At 45.6% G+C, this 19,746-nt stretch overlaps 1 protein-coding gene across 2 annotated transcripts in view; it reads left to right on the top strand.

Annotated features, from left to right (window-relative positions):
* SLCO2A1 (solute carrier organic anion transporter family member 2A1) overlaps window positions 1-16,975 on the top strand; it is a 59,803-nt gene extending 42,828 nt beyond the window's left edge. Inside the window, exons 5-14 of one of the 2 annotated variants that reach the window (XM_082221806.1) lie at window positions 613-711; window positions 4,422-4,555; window positions 6,011-6,092; window positions 7,224-7,388; window positions 9,798-9,987; window positions 10,941-11,100; window positions 12,450-12,619; window positions 13,598-13,662; window positions 14,298-14,418; window positions 16,053-16,975. In XM_082221806.1, the coding sequence (XP_082077932.1) occupies window positions 613-711; window positions 4,422-4,555; window positions 6,011-6,092; window positions 7,224-7,388; window positions 9,798-9,987; window positions 10,941-11,100; window positions 12,450-12,619; window positions 13,598-13,662; window positions 14,298-14,418; window positions 16,053-16,173 (1,307 nt within the window). In that variant the 3' untranslated portion in view covers window positions 16,174-16,975. The remainder of the gene's footprint in view (window positions 1-612; window positions 712-4,421; window positions 4,556-6,010; window positions 6,093-7,223; window positions 7,389-9,797; window positions 9,988-10,940; window positions 11,101-12,449; window positions 12,620-13,597; window positions 13,663-14,297; window positions 14,419-16,052) is intronic. The other variant, XM_082221807.1, reaches the window with a different exon arrangement.
* Window positions 16,976-19,746: the final 2,771 nt, after the last annotated feature.

Here is a 19,746-nt window from a genome sequence, read left to right as displayed (position 1 = left end):
CAGAGTGGCTGGGGCAACGCAGCCAGATGGGCGGCGTATAAATACAAAATTTATTATTGTTATCATTGTTATTAATTAGAGTTCTTAACATGGGATCAAACAATTAGTCTCTGTGCATTTCTGCACAAAAGTAAAGTAACATTGTGCAAATTATTTTTTAAAAATTGGTTAAGTGCATACTTTCTGTTTTTATGCAAATTTCAGAACATTTCTTTGCTTGTCTCTGTGTTTCTTCACCACATGATTTTCAATGCAGCCTCCCCCAACCTGCTGCCTTCCAGATGTTTTGAACTACAACTCCCATCAGCTGGCTGGGGCCAAAGCAGGTTGGGAAAGCTGTTGAAAAGGATGTGCTACCATAGTCTTTATTTCACAAGCGTTGCTAGGATCCTGTCTGAACAGTAGTAGCTGCTTTTCATTCAATAAGATGTGTGGAATGCAGAAATAGTATTAACTGTCTGGTTGGTTTTCAACACCATTCATCTTCTTGTTCATTTACTACAAACACTGTGTGGCTTAAAACATGCTTTAGGAAGAAATAAAACATCATCAGAAACATGGATGCAATGTCACTCATGCACACTTGCTTATCCTCTTCTCTCTCTCTTTCAGCAATCCTATTTGCCATTGCAGTGTTTGGCCCGGCTTTCGGTTACTTGCTTGGTTCTGCAGCACTGCGGATATTTGTGGACTATGGGAGGGTTGACCTGAGTGAGTATCTGTTCTTGCTGAGGGGGGTATTGGACTCGTACACATTCACAGGTCCATCGTCTGAGCCACTTGATTATGGAAATTGAGTCATGGCCACACAAAGCACGCTACTGGTTCCCGGTTTTGTTTGAGGGCAGATTCTTGGTGTGTTGCTAGGTGACAGGCAAAGACATGACCTGACTACATACAGTTAGAGATTTTTCTGATATCCCCTACGTACCCAAAGACCAACATCACCACATATTCTTATCTGCAGATTAAAAGTCCTAAAGCAGCAAAAGGTTTTCAGGTATTATTGGAAGAATGTTAGAACCAGCACCACAAAGTAGTGGTTCAATTGCCAAAGTCGTTGCCCCATTAAGTGACCTGAGCATGCAGTGTGCAATGCTGTCACTTTACCTGGTCAGGAAAGCCAACGCTTAGAGCTGTGGTGGGAGCTGTTGCTTCAGCAGTAGAGCTGATCTGAGCAGCGTATTTCCATGTGCTGCCCCTTCCTCCTGAGCAGCTTCACATACTGCTGTCCATATAGTGGCCCTGATGTTCCTGTCTGGCTTGCTATCTCCTGTACACCTGTGACTCTGGGGAAAATTGTGTGTGTGTGACTGTGAGTGCCAGCCAGGAACTCAGGCAGCTGGTATGAGGACCCCAGTCATGGGGCAGGGATGTCCAGATCTGATGGCCGATCATTTGCAGTGTGGAGATCCACTAGAATAGCTTCCTTTGCTCCTCACCCGAGGGAGACATCACATTCGGTGTCTGCTGTTGAATCAGGGACATTTGTTGGTGATAGTACCTGTGCAATGCACAGCAGTGATTCAGATCCACTTTGCACAGATCACATAACCATGTTGGCAGGGAAGTATCCTGAATATGTGATGCCATAATGCATGAAGGTGGAACTGTCTATAGAAACTGGATGGGTTTATCTCCTTGCATGCAATGAGCTTCATGCACTATTGTTGTTCTGTGGCAGAGTATGCAGGTAATCTGGAATGCAGGTAATCTGGCTAGATAGCTTCAGGCAGGCCATTCTCTCCATCTTTGATGCCCCCCCCCCCCCGATCTACACCATGGCGCTATTTCTTGCTTCACATATATTGCCTGTCATTGGGGTGGGGGTGGGGCAGGGTGATGACAGTCTAGGGCTGTTGCATCACAAATTTGCTTTGTACGTCTGAAAGAGCACTGGACTCAGAAGATTGCTGCCTTAGGGTTGATCACTATTTCTACCTGTTCTCTCCAGCACCCACCCACCGTGTCACAGAGGCTTTCTTCCTATATCCGTGTCTCTGTGCTAAAGAATTATCCTGCATTGCTTCCAAGCAATTGGAGATAACAGAATGATACCTTGTGGAAGATAAAGAAAATAAGTGAGAAGAGAGGACGGAAATGACAGCGGGTTTCTTTTGCATGTAGACAGGCAGCTTTAATTACCCCTTTGTGGCCACCGCTTGATGATGTCGCCCAGTCTTGAGTGGGCCGGTCACGTCCAGGGAAGCTGACCCATTGTTTTTGCCGGGCGTGGGCTCGTTTTTTTTGCCTGCACATGCTTTAATCCTGAAGGGCAGGAAGCCTGGGCTGAGGAGCAAAAGGCTGGAGATGGCTGTTTATTCCTTCCCACTCGTTAACAATGTGGAGAGACACTTTCCATGCCAACCCCAGTGAAGCGTGGGCTCCTTTGAGCAAGGCCTCCTGCCTGGAGGATGTCCGCTCTCAGAGTGAAATGACTCGGCGTCTCTTCTCCAGAGTCCCTGGAGAGCGTAGACTCCAAAAGCCAGGCTCATTCAGATGGCTGCTCCACGGGGGTCAGTGGCTGTGCTAGTGCCTGACTCTCTGCCAGCAGAACGCTGCCCAGCCTAGGAACAATGGGACAGGATAGTGTTTCCAGGAAGAGGGCAGCTAACATTTCCAGCTCCCCTGTCTGCACAGACTGCTGGGGAAACAGTTTCAGCAGGCATTAGGCGTCTAAAAGGAAAGAGGGTTGGTTTCTCTAATTAACTTTGTAATCGCACAAATGAATTGCATGTGCCAGCTCCTTCCTCTAACCCCATATCTTGGCTGTCACCTGCTTAAAGCCTTCCCTCCCAAGAAACACCTTCTGCAGTACGGATGCTCTTTGGTTTCCACTGTGCGTTCCTCACCAAATGCTTGTGCTTTCTCAAACTTCAGAGGGATTGTGATCTGAAGTGGCAGCAACTTTCCCAATGAAGTACAGTGGTACTTCAGGTTACATATGCTTCAGGTTACATATGCTTCAGGTTACAGACTCCGCCAACCCAGAAATAGTGCTTCTGGTTAAGAACTTTGCTTCAGGATGAGAACAGAAATTGTGCTCCAGGCGGCGCGGCGGCAGCAGAAGGCCCCATTAGCTAAAGTGGTGCTTCAGGTTAAGAACAGTTTCAGGTTAAGAACGGACCTCCGGAACGAATTAAGTACTTAACCTGAGGTACCACTGTATCATCAGGGAGAATATACCCTGCCTTCGCTAAAGAGACATGTTTTCACGAACTGTAGCAGGTGTGGCCCCCCCAGATGTTGCTGAACCACAATTCCCACCAGCCCCAGCAAATGTGGGGAAGGATGAAAGGAGTTGTAGTTCTGCAACGTCTGGAAGGCCACGGGTTCCCTACTCCTGAACTTACAGCTACTGGTTTTTAGAGCAGAGCTTCCTTAGGTGGTAAACCTCTCATTTATCCTAGTTTAGTGAAATGGCAGAATTATCAGTGTTGCGTCAGGCACTGAGATCTAAGTAGCTACAAAAAAATGTCTCTAGCCAAAAATAAAAAGCTCCAGTACTGTATTGAGAGACTCAATACAGCAACAACAAGGGAGCCCAGCTCTGGTGAGGCTGCATTGCCGCTTTTTGTAGGAATCCTGAGCAATATTGGATGTGCCCTTGAAGGTGATTGGTCACATGGGAAGATGGATCCCCCAGTCCTGGAGATATTTGGGGATTAGTGATATCTAAAAGAACATGAATGATATTAATTACCTACCAGACTTTTAGAAGACATCTGAAGGCAGCCCTGTTTAGGGAAGCTTTTAATGTTTGATTCATTACTGTATTTTAATATTTTGTTGGAAGCCTCCCGGAGTGGCTGCGGAAGCCCGGCCAGATGGACAGGGTATAAATTATTATTATATTATTATATTATTATATTATTATATTTATTTTTTATTTTTTATTTTATTTTATTGTTATTGTTTTATTTTTATTTTTATTTTATTAATTGAGGCACTAGGTCAGGGGAGGAGAACCTGTGGCCCTTTGGATGTTGTTGGACTACAACTCTCATCATCCCTGACCATTGGCCATGCTGGCTGGGGCTGCTGGAAGTTGGGGTCCATCAGCATCTGGAGGGCCACAGGTTCCCCTTCCTGCAAGGGTCAATGAGCTATCTTTCATACTCCATGGGAACACAGTGCAGTGCAGACCACCTAAATACAGTGGTACCTCGGGTTACAGACGCTTCGGGTTACAGACTCCGCTAACCCAGAAATAGTACCTTGGGTTAAGAACTTTGCTTCAGGATGAGAACAGAAATCATGCAGCGGTGGGAGGCCCCATTAGCTAAATTGGTACCTCAGGTTAAGAACAGTTTCAGGTTAAGAACGGACCTCCAGAACGAATTAAGTTCTTAACCCAACGTACCACTGTACCAGGAAGTGGACTCACAAAGCTCTTTTTTAATTTCTCCATCTCTTTTCAGAGGATGTGCAGTTGGTCCCAGGAGACCAGCGCTGGATTGGAGCCTGGTGGCTGGGACTCCTCATTGCCTCGGGCTGCTTGGTGCTCACGTCCATTCCCTATTTCTTCTTCCCCCGGTATATGCTCAAAGGGAGGGTAAGTGTCTCTGCTGATGGTGAAGAGAAGGGCAACCCTTTCCAACTACAGCTGTTGAGGGCACAGCCAAGAGGCAGCAGGGCTTTTCCAAAGTGATTGGTGAACCCTTGCAAGGGAAACATTCCTCTGAGGAACCTCTGTTGTTGTAGAGGGGAAGTCTCTTTGGCCCACTGGGAAGATGAAGAAGGCAGGCCTGTCCTGGATTGGGCCTGTATTTTTCTATTTTAAACCATTTTCCTATTTGCCTGCCTCTTAGGTAGCAGCTTGCTTGAGCAAGAACTCTTGTCTCGTCCCCTATTGCTGTACATCAGTTTTCTGATTTATTAATTTGGGCTCTTTAGGTGCTACAATAATCACTATGAAGAAAAGCCTGTCCTGGGTTTGGCCTGCATGACTTCCAGTGTAGGATCTGCACACTGGGTAGGATTATTCCACTGGGCAGAGCCTCTTGCTGTTGATAGAAGCATAACACCTTAAATGCCTGCCTTGCCAACACAGGGGATATGCCTTATTTATTACCTTATTCTAGCCTGCCTTGTGTCTAAAGAATGAGCAACAAGTTGAAATGGAAAAACTCTGTTTAAGGGTGCCATTCCATAGCAAGGAAGGCAGCATGTAAATACTCCCCTTGTATATATATACATATATATATTTAAAGCCATTAACAAAGATGTTGGAAATACTATCAAGCATCCCAGTGTTAGTCTTTGTCTTGCATATTCAGTATAGCTCTGACTCCTTTCCTTACTTTGAAATACAGTAAGAGGGGAGAAATACACATCCTCATCTTAATCTCATATGAAGGCTTTTATAGTGTGTGTGTGCTTTCCCCTTTCTGTTATTACCCTTCATGGCAGCAGGAGAGCAGTTAATCTGGGGCTCAAACCCCTGACCTTGAGATTAAGAGTCTCATGCTCTCTACCAGATGAGCTTTTTCAGTGTCCCTCTCTGAAGGTGGACATAGCAGGCACCCCAAGCAGAGGGTGATGGTACAAAAAGTAGCTCAAGAGCCCTAAAGTGTTCCAATCACTTTGTAAACCAAGAGGCAAAAGTTCTGCCATAGCTTCACTTCGTATTCATCAAGTCAGTGTTCAAAATGGGGGTAAAGGTTCCAGCCTTGCCAATAGCCAAATCAAAGAAAGCTGTATGGAAGCAGGTGGAATGTCATTTGTATTGTGGGCAAGGTCAGTTTTTTTCCAGATGAGCCAGCCTTTTTTTTGTTTGTTTGTTTGTTTGTTTCTTGCCTCAGTCTTTTTTGCTGTCGCTGTTATGCTCGGAGAAGAACATGCACACACCCCACAATAATTTCTCTTTTGCTTTTGCTGGGCCTGCTCCCAGGATCTGCATCCTGTTTCATGCTTGCTCTGCATGTTCAGGGCCTTGTTTCCAGAGGACAAAACGAACCATCACCCTCCTGTTCACACAAAAAACCCCTTCTCTTTGCTTCTGTCCCAGCAGGCGGAATATGAGGTGGACGTCCTGAAGAAGATTGAGAAGGCCAAGGCAGAGGAAGGATCACTGGTAGAATTTACCAAAAGTAAAGGCTTTTCTTACCAACTTTCAGCTTTCAGGCTACACTGCAAAAAAGGAACTGTTTAGAAATGCAAGATTCCTTAGCACCCACACCTGTCTCCTTATCTTAGCTAGCAGCTGTGTATGATTTTGTTATTTTGATGTTCTCCTGAAAGGCTTCTTGGCTGCAGCCTCTGCTGCTTTTGTGCAAAGCTCATCAGTTTAGCTACATATGACCATGCTGCATATTACAAGAAGGAAGAATCAAAGAACCTTTCTGGAGCAAACCCAGGCCCTATATAGTCCAGCCTCCCGTTTGGCAGTGGCCAGCCAGCTGCCTCTGAGAAGCCCCTAAACAGGACATGAGGTTGTTTTCCAGCAACTGGCATTTCAGAGGCATGCAGCCCATAGACATAATGATTTGTAGCCATTGATAGCACTCTCTTTTTACAAAAGATCTTGTTAATGTAAACCCACCGCAGTCTGTTTTTGATATGTAACCTTTCCCTTAAGCAGAAGGCCAGTTAAGAACCTAAATCAGTACAGCCAAGGCATCACTGACTTTAGAAACAGAAGCCAGGTTTGACATGCCTTAATAGTCTGGCCCAATGGGAATAGAATTCCACGGGACTTTTTGGTGTAACTAACATTTATGATAGGGTAAGATATGTGACAACAAAGGAAAGGGCCTCCTAGGTACTGACATCCTGTCTATTGAATGCTGTTCCCTGCAAAGCAGGGATGGGGAGCCTGTGGCTGGTGGACCACAACTCCCATCAGCCCCAGCTAGTGTGGTCCAACAACATTTGGAAGGCCACAGGTTCTCTATCCCTGCTATAGAGACTCACCTGGCACCCGACACCACAGTGCTTTTGGTGGTAGGCAGAAACTCTTTTGTACACCCATGTATTTTTAAAATGTGTATGTTTTAAGAATCTCTTTATTTTCCCCTTATAGGCTTATTGTTGTGTTTTGTGCTGCATCTAACCAATTTTGAACCAGCACGACCATTTTAAATGGAATGAAGAGCATGATAAAAAGGTGTTAAATAAATGAGATCGTAAGAGTGCTGTTGTTTTAAAGCATGCTCTCTGTTGCTCATGCAACTGGTGAGGCCCTCTGTATGACTGACATGTTCCCCTGTTTTTGCCTTCAGAGTTTCCCCAAGGCTTCCTGAGGCTGCTCCTCAATCCACTCTTCATGTTCCTGGTTTTGGCTCAGTGCAGCTTCTCCTCAGTCATTGCTGGCCTCTCCACCTTCCTCAACAAGTTCCTAGAGAAACAGTTTGGCACCACCTCTTCTTATGCAAACTTCCTCATTGGTGAGGGAATGGCAATGCCTCTCAACTAATCATGATTTTTAGTTATTACAGCCCAAACCTTCTCAGAATAAAGTTATAGCCAGGTTACGTTCCTCAAGGCTTTGGGGCCAGTCCTTCTTGGTATCATACCAGCTGGCAGTCCAATCTGATTGGAGGAGGACAGGGTAAGGCAGTCAAAGGCATCTAGGCAATCATTGGCTACCTCTCTAGTCCTTGGGCCACTCATGGAAAGAATGGGTGCCCTTTAACCACACCAGGCAATGAACATTACTCAGGAGTCAGGGCAGACTTTGGTTTGGCAGAGCTCTAAATGTTTGTGGGTGTTGGAGTCATGGAGTCAAAAATAATTTAATTAAGGAAGTTGCTGTGGGGCCTTCTGCAGTTGGACAGTGTTTGTGTGGGCGACGGTCAAGCATTTCCATCTATCCTGGTTGTGAATCAGCTCACTGTGCTTCCCTTTTCTTCTCTCTCTCTCTCTCTGTATCTGTATACTACACACTTACAGCTTCCTCAGTTAAGTGATGAAGCCAAACTCTGCTTGGATAGACCCTTTGAGATAGGCAGGATAAACTAGGACCCTTCTAAACAAGCTGAGGGCCCTGCAGTATGGGCAAACAGTTACATAATTCAAAAACGCAACAAAAGCATTCTGAAACTAGAAGGAAATACTCCTTCTATCTTGCCTGTAACATGGGACAAAGCTGTGCTGGAAGCAGGAGGTGTCCTCCATCTCCTTAGAGTGGAGGCTGACCTTATTTACCCAGAACTTTTGCGATCGGTGCCCCCACCATCTGCCAAGGCTATAATAAAAACTAGGTTGTGGGACATTGAACACCAGGAACTAACAGTAGCAGCAGAGAAAACATGTTCCCCTCTTTACTTTCAACTTTCTTGGGCATATGAAACTAATCACAATTATCTTGGATTTCTGCATATCCCGCAAGAAAGAAGGGCATTTTTACTGGCCAGGTTTAATTCAAATCCATCAAACCTCCTTTGGGGAAGGTTCTTGGGAATGGTGGAAGGAGAAAGAATTTGCCCATGTGAAGACCACCTGCTGGAAACTCTTACTCATATGGTTCTTAAATGTAAACTATATGCTGATCTCCGCCAGCAGTTTCTAGATCAACTCTGCATCCCCAAATGGAAACCAGAGTTGGAGGTCATACATTTTCTATTACTGGGGAATGATCAGGAGCTCACCAAGTTTATGGCTAAATATCTTTATTTGGTTTTTTTGTCGTAGAAACACATTGCAGGTGTCTGATCTCCCTGGAGACCTAGATATGTCATGTTAGACTGTTTTGCCTCTTTTCATTTGACAAATGTTCTGCAACATTGGGGAGGTGGTAATTCTGTATTGATTTACTATCATAGGCGCCGACCCCATGGGGCCTGAGGGGGCCCGAGCCCCCTCAAAAATTTGTTTGGGGGGCTCTGCCCCCCCCATAATTTAAGAAAATTATTAGTGCGCAAACCTTCGTGTAAAGTCTGGCGGGCCAGCGCTGCGGCCGCAGCGACATCAAAAGGACTGGAGAGTCCCGAGGAGATGGCACGGCGGGGAGAGAGAGGCAGGAAGTGCACTCACTCGCCGCGCGCACGCACACGCAAATACAAACACACCGAGGGAGAGGGAAAAGTGTTTTGCAGGAGGAGCTGCTGCCGCCGCCGCCGCCGCTGCTGCCAGGACGCGCCAGAGGAGCCGCCGGGTGGGAGGGGGAATCCGAACGGAACAACGAGAGAGAGAGAGAGAGAGAGAGAGAGAGAGAGAGAGAAGCAGCAGCGTCTCTGAATGGGCTGGATATTCCTCCGCAGGCGGCGCTGGCTCTGTGGCTCCCAGGGCCTGGGCGGCAGCAAGCAAAACAAAGGAGCCGCTGACCGAACAGCAGCAGCAGCAGCCGCCGCCGCCAAAGCTCAGGCAGGAGCAGCAGCTGCGCGGGGTCTCGCGTTCTCTCAGAGGTTCGCGCTGCTTCTCGTGTTCTCCCTCCCCCAGGACCCCGGTATGGACCCCCCCAATATTTTTTATAAGTCGGCGCCCCTGTTTACTATGGATGTTTGTATGTGATGCCACTAAAAGGTTTGATGATGATGAGTTACCCAGAACAAGTACACTTTTTCTGAATTACAAACACGAAGTCATTGCAACTAGGTGTTACATGCAAGATTCATGCAGACCCTCACAAGGAGGGTGCTTCCCTTGGAGGAATCCCATTGCATGTAGAGCAGCCCCTAGGGTAGTGGCCAGGACTCAGTAAGAGTGACTCTGTGTTGGCCTCGCCATGCAAAATAGAGTACAGTTCTATTCCAGCTTTAAGATTGACTTCATGCTTTGGCTAAAAAAATTAAGTTGCTTTCAGTTACGAACCACTGTCTCCCGTTGCTTCCTCTCCACCTCCCCTTTTTTTGCAGGATCTGTGAACCTTCCTGCAGCTGCCCTAGGAATGCTGTTTGGAGGCCTTGTCATGAAGCGTTTTGCTTTCTCCCTCAAAGCTATCCCACGGTTTGCCATCAGTGTGCTCCTCGTCTCCACACTTTGCTGCCTCCCTCTGTTCTTCATGGGTTGCTCTACAGAGAAGATAGCAGAAATTTATCCAGACAGGTAACACGTTCTGCTTTCCATTAAGCACCGTGGGGTGGGGGTGGGGAATTAGAATTTAGTGCAGGGGTGGGGGACCTGCGGCCCTCCAAAGATGGTTGGACCACAACTCCCATCAGCCCCAACTAGCATGACCAGTGATTAGGGACAATGGGAGTTGGAGTCCAGGAACATCTGGAGGGACACAGATTCACCATCCCTGACTTTGAGTCATCCACTCTAAAATTATGGGTGCTCAGATTTCCCCCTTCACACTTTCCTTTGATAAACCCCAACAATTGCCACTGAATCATTTCTTCCTCCTTGCTGTTCTTTCTATTCCCCATGGTATTTCAGAGAGCGGGGAAGCTGAGTGGTAGAAAATGTTATTGGCACATTAAAAGAGACTGACTCCAGGTCACCTTCCATATAAAAGACTCTCAGGGCTTCCAAGGCTATGGAATTTCTCTAATTGAGGTCTCAGAGAGCTGATGGGGGTCAAAGTGGACAAGGTTTGTCTAAATGGCAGCTCTCAATATTGCACACATCCCATGTGATACTGACCTTGGATCGTACTTTGCACCTAGAATGTTTCCAGTTTTCATTCTCGTTTTCTTTTGACTGGCTTTTTTCGTCTTTGTTCTGCTTTGGGTGTTCAATGGTGGGGTTCCCCCCCCTTCTTTTTACTGGTAAGACTCAGCTCAGGTTGATTCCTCCAGGCATCAAATGTTTTCCCACCCAGGTACGTGAGTGTTTTGTCTGCATGTGCGTGTGAGTAATAATTACGACCGAGTTCACTGAAAAACCTTAGACGTATCTTGGGTGGGTAAGTCCTAGGCAGGAGGCCAGACTTCCAAGTGGCAAGAACTCAACAATAACAGACTGGAAAACAAAGGTTAATCACCCAATGCATTAAAAAAGTATCTTTCACCCATCTTCTTTAATTTCATTTTATTTTGCCTCTCTTTTTCTGGCAGGACATCAAGTTCCCCAGGACAGGCTCAATGCAACAGGATGTGCTCCTGCTCAGACTATCTCTTCCACCCAGTCTGTGGAGATGATGGCGTGGAGTACCTTTCTCCCTGCCACGCTGGTTGTACTGGTTTATTCAGTAATTCTTCCACATCCCGTGTTAAGGTATGTAATAGTACCGATGGAAAACTCCAGGGGCTGGTAAGAGGATCTGGAGTACTGAATGTCCACTCATCTTAATGGCCTCAAATCTAAATACAGTACTACCTTGGTTTACAACCATAATCCGTTCCAAAGGTCCAGTTGTAAACCAAAACAGGTTGTATGTAACCCAAGGCGTGCTTTCGCCAGTGGGGCCTCCCCCCGAAATTGGTTGTAATCCCCCCAAAAATGGGTTGTAATCCAAAAAAAAAAAAAAAAATAGGGACACACACTTCCAGGTTTGATGTGGTTGTAATCCAAAATGGTTGTAATCCAAAGCGGTTGCAAACCAAGGTACCACTGTAGTGCTCAACATATGCTAGAGCTTTGGGCTCCTGAGCCATTGAGTTATACTCAGTATTGGCTCCAGTTGGCCTACCTGTTGAAAATAGTGACTTAGCAGGGAATCCATAGCTCTGTTGGAGAACACATGCTCCTCAGGTTCAATTCCAGACATCCCCAATACAGCAGCATCTTGGGAAAAGCTGTGTCTGAGAATTTGAAGCGCTTCTGCCATTCAAAGTTGATAACAGAATGGGTAAATGGACCACTGGTTCATTTGATTGCTCCACTAGTAAGATGCTGTGGTATTACATGGTCTTCCAAACACAATCCAGGTTTTGACTTATAGTGGCTCATGCCCTACATCTTCGAGAGGAAGCCTGATGTACCACCCCAATACTTAAGATCACCCTAAAGGGCCCTCTTAATAATATCACCAGTATATCACTGGCATGTCTCATACACAGCCAAAATATGAGCATCTATTGGAAGCCTCTTATGTTCCTTGTCTCATTTGCTGCATTGCTTACCTGCCTGTGTCACAACCTTTTCTACGTGATGTTTGTGGTTGTTGCTGTTCTTGCGACCTAGGCTGAACCAATTTGGATCAAATGTTAGCACGTGTACTTTTTTTCATCTGTTCATTTACCTGTGTGCCCATATTCAAAGTATTGAGAACTGCCATAAGCTCTCAAGGGATTGGATCACAAGTTTTCAAATCGCACATTTGATTTTTAAAAGCACTGTATGAATTCTCAGTCACATTAGTGCAGTACTGCCTTCCTTCCACAAGTGTATTCCCACGCTCCCCTGACGACCAAATTGCTGCTCTGATTGACAGCAGTTTTCCAGGCAGATGGTTTTCACATTGTCTGCTACCCAAGCCTTTTAATTGGAGACATCAGGAATTGAAACCTGTGGCCTTCTGCTTGCAAATACCCTCTGCTCCAGCACCGGACCTTGTGGTCCCTCCCTGAACAAAATGGATTCCCAGAAATGAAGTTGACTTTCTCCTCTGCTATTCCAACCAGATCTACACAAACTGCTCCTGTATCAAAACCAGCAATGGCCAGTCCTCAGCAAAGACTGGTTCCTGCCCAATCCGTTGTGCTTCTTTGCTGCTGCCTGTTATTTTCCTCATCTCCTTTGCTGCATTGGTTGCCTGCCTGTGTCACAACCCTCTCTACATGATGGTGCTAAGGTAAGTAGGCACATTAGGGCAGAGGATGCGGAGAGAAATTCACATTAACTCTTCCAATTCACATATCGTGAATGAATCAATATGCAAACCAAAAGACAGCTCTCCTTCAGAATCCACACCTTTGAATTTTGCAGTGCAGTTTGCCACCTAAAGAATGCATATGAAAATGCAGGTAACTGTGAAAATAATGCACAAATGTCCATTCTTTTGCTGCAAAAAATAAATAAATGCTTGTGCTAGGCAAAATTGTGTGCAAATGCAAATATCAGGAGAAATGTAGGTGAATTTTCATGTGATTAAAAAAATAATATCACAGACACATGGAAACTGGATGAATTAAATTCAAGACTGGAAAAATTAAAAACTGAAATTAACAGAGTCGTCCATTTCTAACATAGGACCAGAGCACATTTCACTACACAAGAAGATAACCTCTGCAAGACTTGCCTGTAATTTAGGGGATCCACAGGCTTTTATATTTATTTGTTCTCATATATTCCCCAACTTTCTCATCATAAAATGGTGACTCACAGACACAAAAAAAGAAGATATTATATGTTGTGGTCTTGTTTGTGAACCACCCAGAGACCTCCAGGTATAGGGTGATGTATAAAAAAAATTTTTTTTTAAGGAATAAATGTCCCGGAAGCACAAAATAGTCAATTGCCCGTAACATCACTAAAGTGGAATAAAATCTGCAGTCCCACATTGCTGTTTGAATATGTTTTAATAAGGAAGGTTAGCCTTCAGCTGGCCTCAGAATGTTTTACCTGCCACCACACGACAAGGATCTAATTTATGGCAAGTGGACAGGACATTTTCAGCTTTGCTGTATGAAAGATCTGGCCGCTTTGAATCTTGCTGCATTGTGTCATGAACCCACAAAACATCATCAGGCTTCTTAACTTTCTCCCAGAGCAATACCAACTAACTTTTGAGCCAAAAGTATCTCACATACTGTGTCTTTATCCTACTCAGGGTGGTGAATCCTGATGAAAAGTCATTTGCCATTGGAGTCCAGTTCCTGTTGATGAGATTGCTAGGTGAGTGTCTGCCAGGACCTGCAAGACTAATAAATATGTACAGTCAGAAGTAAATCCTGCTGTGTTCAATGGGGCAATCTATGACCTTTTAAACTGGGGGGGGGGGGAATGAATGGGAAATATTTACTGCATATATATCAAAGCATTGTATACAAGCTGATACATCAGCAGGATTCTAAATAACATTTGCAATATTTTAACGAAAGATAGAATTAGATACGAATAGATGGAAAATTTAATTTGTACATGCATGAATTAATCATGAAAATAATGGAACCATGGAGAGGGTAGGGAAGAAAAGGGAGTTGGAAATCCCACATTTCGATGTTGTATTGATTGTATAAAAAGTATGGAAAAGGTTACAGTTGCATTTAAAATTTTCTTTTCAATGTTTAAGTTTATATGATGTTTGTTATTATTTAGAATTGATAAAAATGTGTTTAAAAATAATAAACTCTCTCTGTGTGTGTGTGTGTGCGCGCGCGCTACGGTGGTCCTCAGATGAAGGGTGGTATAGAAATAATAATAATAATAATAATAATAATAATAATAATAATAATAAAAATTACTAACTGTGAGAGATGCAGTGGGGAGATGCTTTGCCTGCAATTGGACCCTTTTTCTTTCTTTTGAAGCCTGGCTGCCAGCTCCTGCCCTCTTTGGCTTCCTCATCGACTCCTCGTGCATCTGGTGGAGGAAACAGTGCAACAAGAGCGGATCTTGCACGTACTACGACAATAACTTCCTCCGCAGCAGGTAACCCACCTGTATAGTTTATCTCCCGGGAGGTGTAAAAAACCTGATGTGCGGAAAATCAACTCCCAGCAGAGCAGATGCAAAACTGGGGCCAAGTTACATGTTACGTTAGCTCCGCATCTATGCCCATTAAGTTCAGTCCCCAACCCTACACAAATTGCCAGTGCAGACAGATATGCTTTGGCTAGGAGTTTTTTTCCTAATGCAAATTGCTGGCACGAGGGTGTTCAAGTCCTCCACCCTCAAAGCTAGACTCCTCTTCCAAATCCTTCCACCACCCCCTGCCATGCTTGACAGCTCATGTTCAGAAAGCCACCTGCACTTAGGGCATAGATCTCGAGCTGAAGCACTGTCTATTTTAACCCTTAGGAATCAATAGGGCTGAAGGGTCAGCAAGGCAGCTCCCTGCTTGTAATGTGGCTTTGTTTATGTTGGAGCCCATGGCTGCAGTTATCCCTGCTGACAGCTGTTTGTCAGGCTTGCTTGGTTGCTGCCTGAATCTTCACGTCCTCTCCACCCTGCGCTCCGATTCTTGCTCTCTTAACCTGCGTGTGCAGCTGCATCATGCTGCCTTGAGGCTGTGATTTAGAAAGAAAAACTCCCTGCTGAACCTGAGAATTACGGAATGCATGGTTTTCATGGGAGACCCAATTATCTGAGCTCCTGAGGCCATCGATACGTGAACACAGCTTGGCATCCTCTACGTGGTTCTTGGTTTTTTCTTTAAAAAAATTAAATCCTTTTGGAAAGACATACATGACTCAGGTCTACGGACCAGACTAGCGCACCAGGAATTCCCCCTGAGCCTACGCCCTAGGAACCCTGCAGTCATTCCCTTTCCTTAGAAGAGAAATCTCCATATCAGTGCCTAAGAGAGGACCCCTTCACCCAGAGGAATGTTGCAAAGGCCTTTCTCTTGGATAGATGGGTGTTTGCCAACAACAAAATAGGATTTGCACATACGCGCCACTGACATCCAGTGGCATCGGAGAGCTGCCTTTGCTGAAAATAATAATATTTATAATAATAATAATGAAGCTCTTCCTGTTGTGACCTTCCCCCCCCCCTTTAATTTTATTTTATTCTGAGGCTAGGAAGTCTGGCTCCAAGATTTAAACTGGAGGAGAAGGGATTTCTCTCCACAATCCCCAGACTTCCTGCTTTCATCATGGGTGCCATGCTCCCGCAGGGCTCTGGCATCTGCAAACCTGCCCAAGCAAAAGTAATTTTTAAAAAGGCACCCCCCCACACAAAATGGGGAACTTGACTTCAGCATAGAGAAAGCAAAGATTGAATGCGCTTCATTAGACAGCCCCAGTCAGCTATTCTCTGCTGTTGGTGCTTAAAGGGCAAAGGTGTGCAACTCCCCACCTCGCTCCTGCCCTCCACAAAGGAGAACACACCCAGTGCCAGAAACTTCCTTTTCATGCAACTGCATGCATGTGTGAATTTGTCTGAAGTTTTCTAGAATCCAACTTAGCAGTCTGGGTACTTAACTACTAAGGCCCGATTACCATTCCACATGCGTCCCTGAGGACTCAGTCTGTTTCTGGGTGCCTTTCTAAAACAGAAGGTTGCTTTCATCTCAAGGTCTGTTCCATTCAAGTCCTGCTTCTCTTTTCTCTTTGGCACAGATACCTAGGCCTCCAAGTGGGTTACAAAATCATTGGCATCCTTCTCTTAACCGTCATCGGCTGGAGGGTGACGAAGAACAAGGAATACAACGTGCAAGACAAAGCCGCCGGCCTAGTATAGCGCCGCAACCAGACCCATCTCAATGGCCATTTAGTTCCGTGCCTGTATTTACTAACAATACTCGGCCTTTGTGCCTTATGTTTTTAAAAAATAAAAATAAAACTGTAAGGGAACCATTTCATATTAGCAGCTGGACTTTTAGAACTCTGCATTATCAGCATCTGCCGTGGGTAGCTCAGCTTAAAGGGACATGTTGTCAAATGAAGAACAAACAGGACTCTCGTGACCAAGCGCCTAATCAGTGTTAAAAAGAGCCAGTGCAGCCGGCTAACCTTTTCAAGAGGCAGCGGCCTTGAAAATCTCCCCAGGCCTCGGAAAGAAAAAGGGGCAGCCAGCAAATTACAGCGAGGGAAGCCATCTTTGGGATTGAGAGTACGCACTCTGCAGCCCCCGTGACAGGCTCCACGTGTGGAGGATTCCTCTGAGGAGATAGGTCAGATGGGTTGGAGGAAAAGCAAGCAGGTCCTTTGGATGGGAATGGCACACAAAAACTGATGAAGTTAAGAGAACCGTGTAAATAGCATTTGAAGTTGGTGAGGAGCGACCATTTTTGTTTGCCAGCGGCTCCCTGTATGGAACGACTCCAACAAGCATGTTACGTTATGCCAGGATTGGCCAAGGTATGGAACAAGGAGGAGGGGCGGGGATTATAACTCTGCTTGGGCCAGCTCACTTTTGTGCCTTCTCTCTTCTCCCCTCTCCTCCGTTACACAGGTAGAGTGGACGTAAATTCCACTCAATGTATAAAGTTAGTTGTTGTGATATATATATTGAATTTTTAAATAAAATCAACTTCCCCTGATTTCCTCACGCTTTTTATTGATCTCTATTTATTTGTGTATGTGTTTGAAGGAGTAGACTCCTAGCGTTCTCCTTGCCTCCAGGCCTTTCCGTTGCCATAGTGATGCCACGTCTGATCTTGGGATACATGGAATGGAGCTTATCAAAATTTCCATTCAGCGAATCCTCTCTAAAGCAGATTGGCTTGTTTCAAATACAGGAAATTGCATCATATCTGATGATGAAAGTACCTTAGTTTCTTTATTTTTTAAATGAAAATACCTTGTGTTTCATTACTTTGCCCTCCAAAAAGGGGGAAGGGGGGAGAATTTGTTTACATTTTTAAGGCTCAAACAAACCAACATCTTTAACATCTCTGATTTATGGTAGATTAGGTATATTGAAATTTAGCCATTATAAACCAAAGTACCACTGGGTGGCACTATAACCTTTTTAGCTCACAGGTCTACCCTGTGAGATAATGTTCAAGAGGCACTGGAAGATGCAAGGCATTGCAGTGGAAGGCGGGGAGCTGTGTTGCCACTGGTCTCCTCCCTCCCTGCCAGGACACAGGCCCAGATCTGAGGGAGGAGGTATCAGTGACATACCTTTCCTCAGGCACCAAAAGTTCTCAGGCCAGCCCTGCTTACATGGGAGTCAGCCCCACTGAACACACTTCTGAGTAAACTTGTGTAAAAGGTAAAGGGACCCCTGACCATTAGGTCCAGTCGTGACCGACTCTGGGGTTGTGCCGCTCATCTTGTTTTCTTGGCCAAGGGAGCCGGCATACAGCTTCCGGGTCATGTGGCCAGCATAAGCCGCTTCTGGCGAACCAGAGCAGCGCACGGAAACGCCGTTTACCTTCCCGCCAGAGTGGTACCTATTTATCTACTTGCACTTTGATGTGCTTTCGAACTGCTAGGTTGGCCGGAGCTGGGACTGAGCAACAGGAGCTCACCCCGTGGCGGGGATTCGAACCGCCGACCTTCTGATCGGCAAGTCCTAGGCTCTGTGGTTTAACCCACAGCGCCACCTGCGTCCCTCTATCTTGTGTAATACTGCACTGTTAATGCCTTTTGTAAAACAGAAAATGTTTGGGTGAAAAGACCAGTGTTTGTGGGCTGGGAACTTTGACTTAGAGCAGCCTTTGCCAATTTGGCCCCCTCCAGATGTTTTAGACTACAATTCCCATCAGCCCCTGCCAGCATGGCTCTTACATGAGCTCAGCTGCAATCCCTAACAACAAAAGGGTGGGGAAAAAGAGAGCAGCGTATTCTCTCCATTCTTGTACATTGAATTCCTCTGGCAAATTAGTATGAAAACCGTGTTTTCCTCAAAGGAGGGATAGTTGTGCTTCCACCATCCTGTTGTTCTCTCCCGCAAGCCTGCAGTTCAGTCTACTCAGTTTAACAAGATCACGTATCCCTGCCTTGATACTTAAGCCACCCTGGGTTCTGTTTTGATGAAGGTTTGACTGACGCCCAGGGCAATAAACGGACCTGTGAGAAGACCTTGCCTGAAGTTGTATAATTCAGGTCAGCAGAGTGCAGTTGTCTCCCTCTAGTGGCTAGTTTGCATATATTGCTGTGGATTGGTGTTGGGAGCATGTGAAGTTGCCTTGTACAGAGTCAGCCCATTGGTCCATTCTAGACTAATACTGCCCACTAATACTTGCTCCAAGTCATGACTTCAACCCCTCCTTCAAATCCGATCCAAATATTGATTGGAGAGTGAACGGGACAGGGTGAACAGAATCAACAGGTGACTGCTGGAGAACATCTTAATGGCCCGGGAAGGTATCTCCTTAGTCGGCCACTTCTCTGCAATTTCTCTAACAATCATCACAAAAAAGTTTTACTTGGTAGTTTACTGGGGATACTTTTACTGGGTAGTTTGAGAGTCATTTTGGCAAAACGACCCATCTGTCTGTTCACAATTAATATCTATCCTGTTGTTTCTTAAGGGCGCATTTCATAGCAAGCAAAGCTGGGGACAGGCTGCCACCATTTTCACATCATTGGTGGGTAGGTCAGGGGTGGTGGACATATTGCTCAGGGCCCATCAACCCCTGGCTGGGGTTCTGATGAAATCCCCCCCCCAAGCTGCTATTTGCAGCATGAGGGAAGCCTCCATTGGTACCATGACTGAGGTGGCGAGAGAGAGTTAAACTCTCCCTGCCCACCTCCTGCAGTCCCAATGTTGTTCAGACTCCTCACTCATAAACTTTACTTTTTGTCCTGTTTGTGCCCTTGTATGAGAAAGTTTTATAAGCTGGCATGTTCCTATTGACCAGACAGTTAGTGTGTGTAGGGGACAGTTGGTGTGGACAGAGAGAGGTTTCTTTTCCCTTCCTCATAACTCTAGAATCTGGTGACATCCAATGAAACTGGAGGTTGAAGGAATGAGGACAGACAAAAGGAAGTACCGGTACTTCTTTACACAAGCACCTAGTTCATCCATGGAATTCGCTCCCACAAGGTGTAGTGAATGGTCACCAACTTGGGACAACTTTGAAAGAATAAACCAATTCCTAGAGGACAATGCTGTCAAGAGCACTAGCCATGATATGGCTATGTCCCCCTGCTGGAGGCAATCTGCCTCTGAATACCAGTTGCTGGGAAATGACTCAGGTCCTGCCTGTGGTTTCTCATATAGGATCTGTTTTCCAGATGAGAACAAGATACTGGACAAGTTGGGGGTTTGGCCTGATCCCATAGGGCTCTTCTTGTGCTCTTGTGACAGTGTTTAGGCTATGCAGTCAGTGGCCCCCTTTATCCTCAGAGCCTCCTCTGG

This window comes from Podarcis vaucheri, assembly GCF_965113315.1.
Source record: "Podarcis vaucheri genome assembly, chromosome: 5".
NCBI lineage: Eukaryota > Metazoa > Chordata > Lepidosauria > Squamata > Lacertidae > Podarcis > Podarcis vaucheri.
The sequence above is the reverse complement of the archived record's forward strand: the minus strand, read 5'-3'. Positions and strand labels throughout refer to the sequence as shown.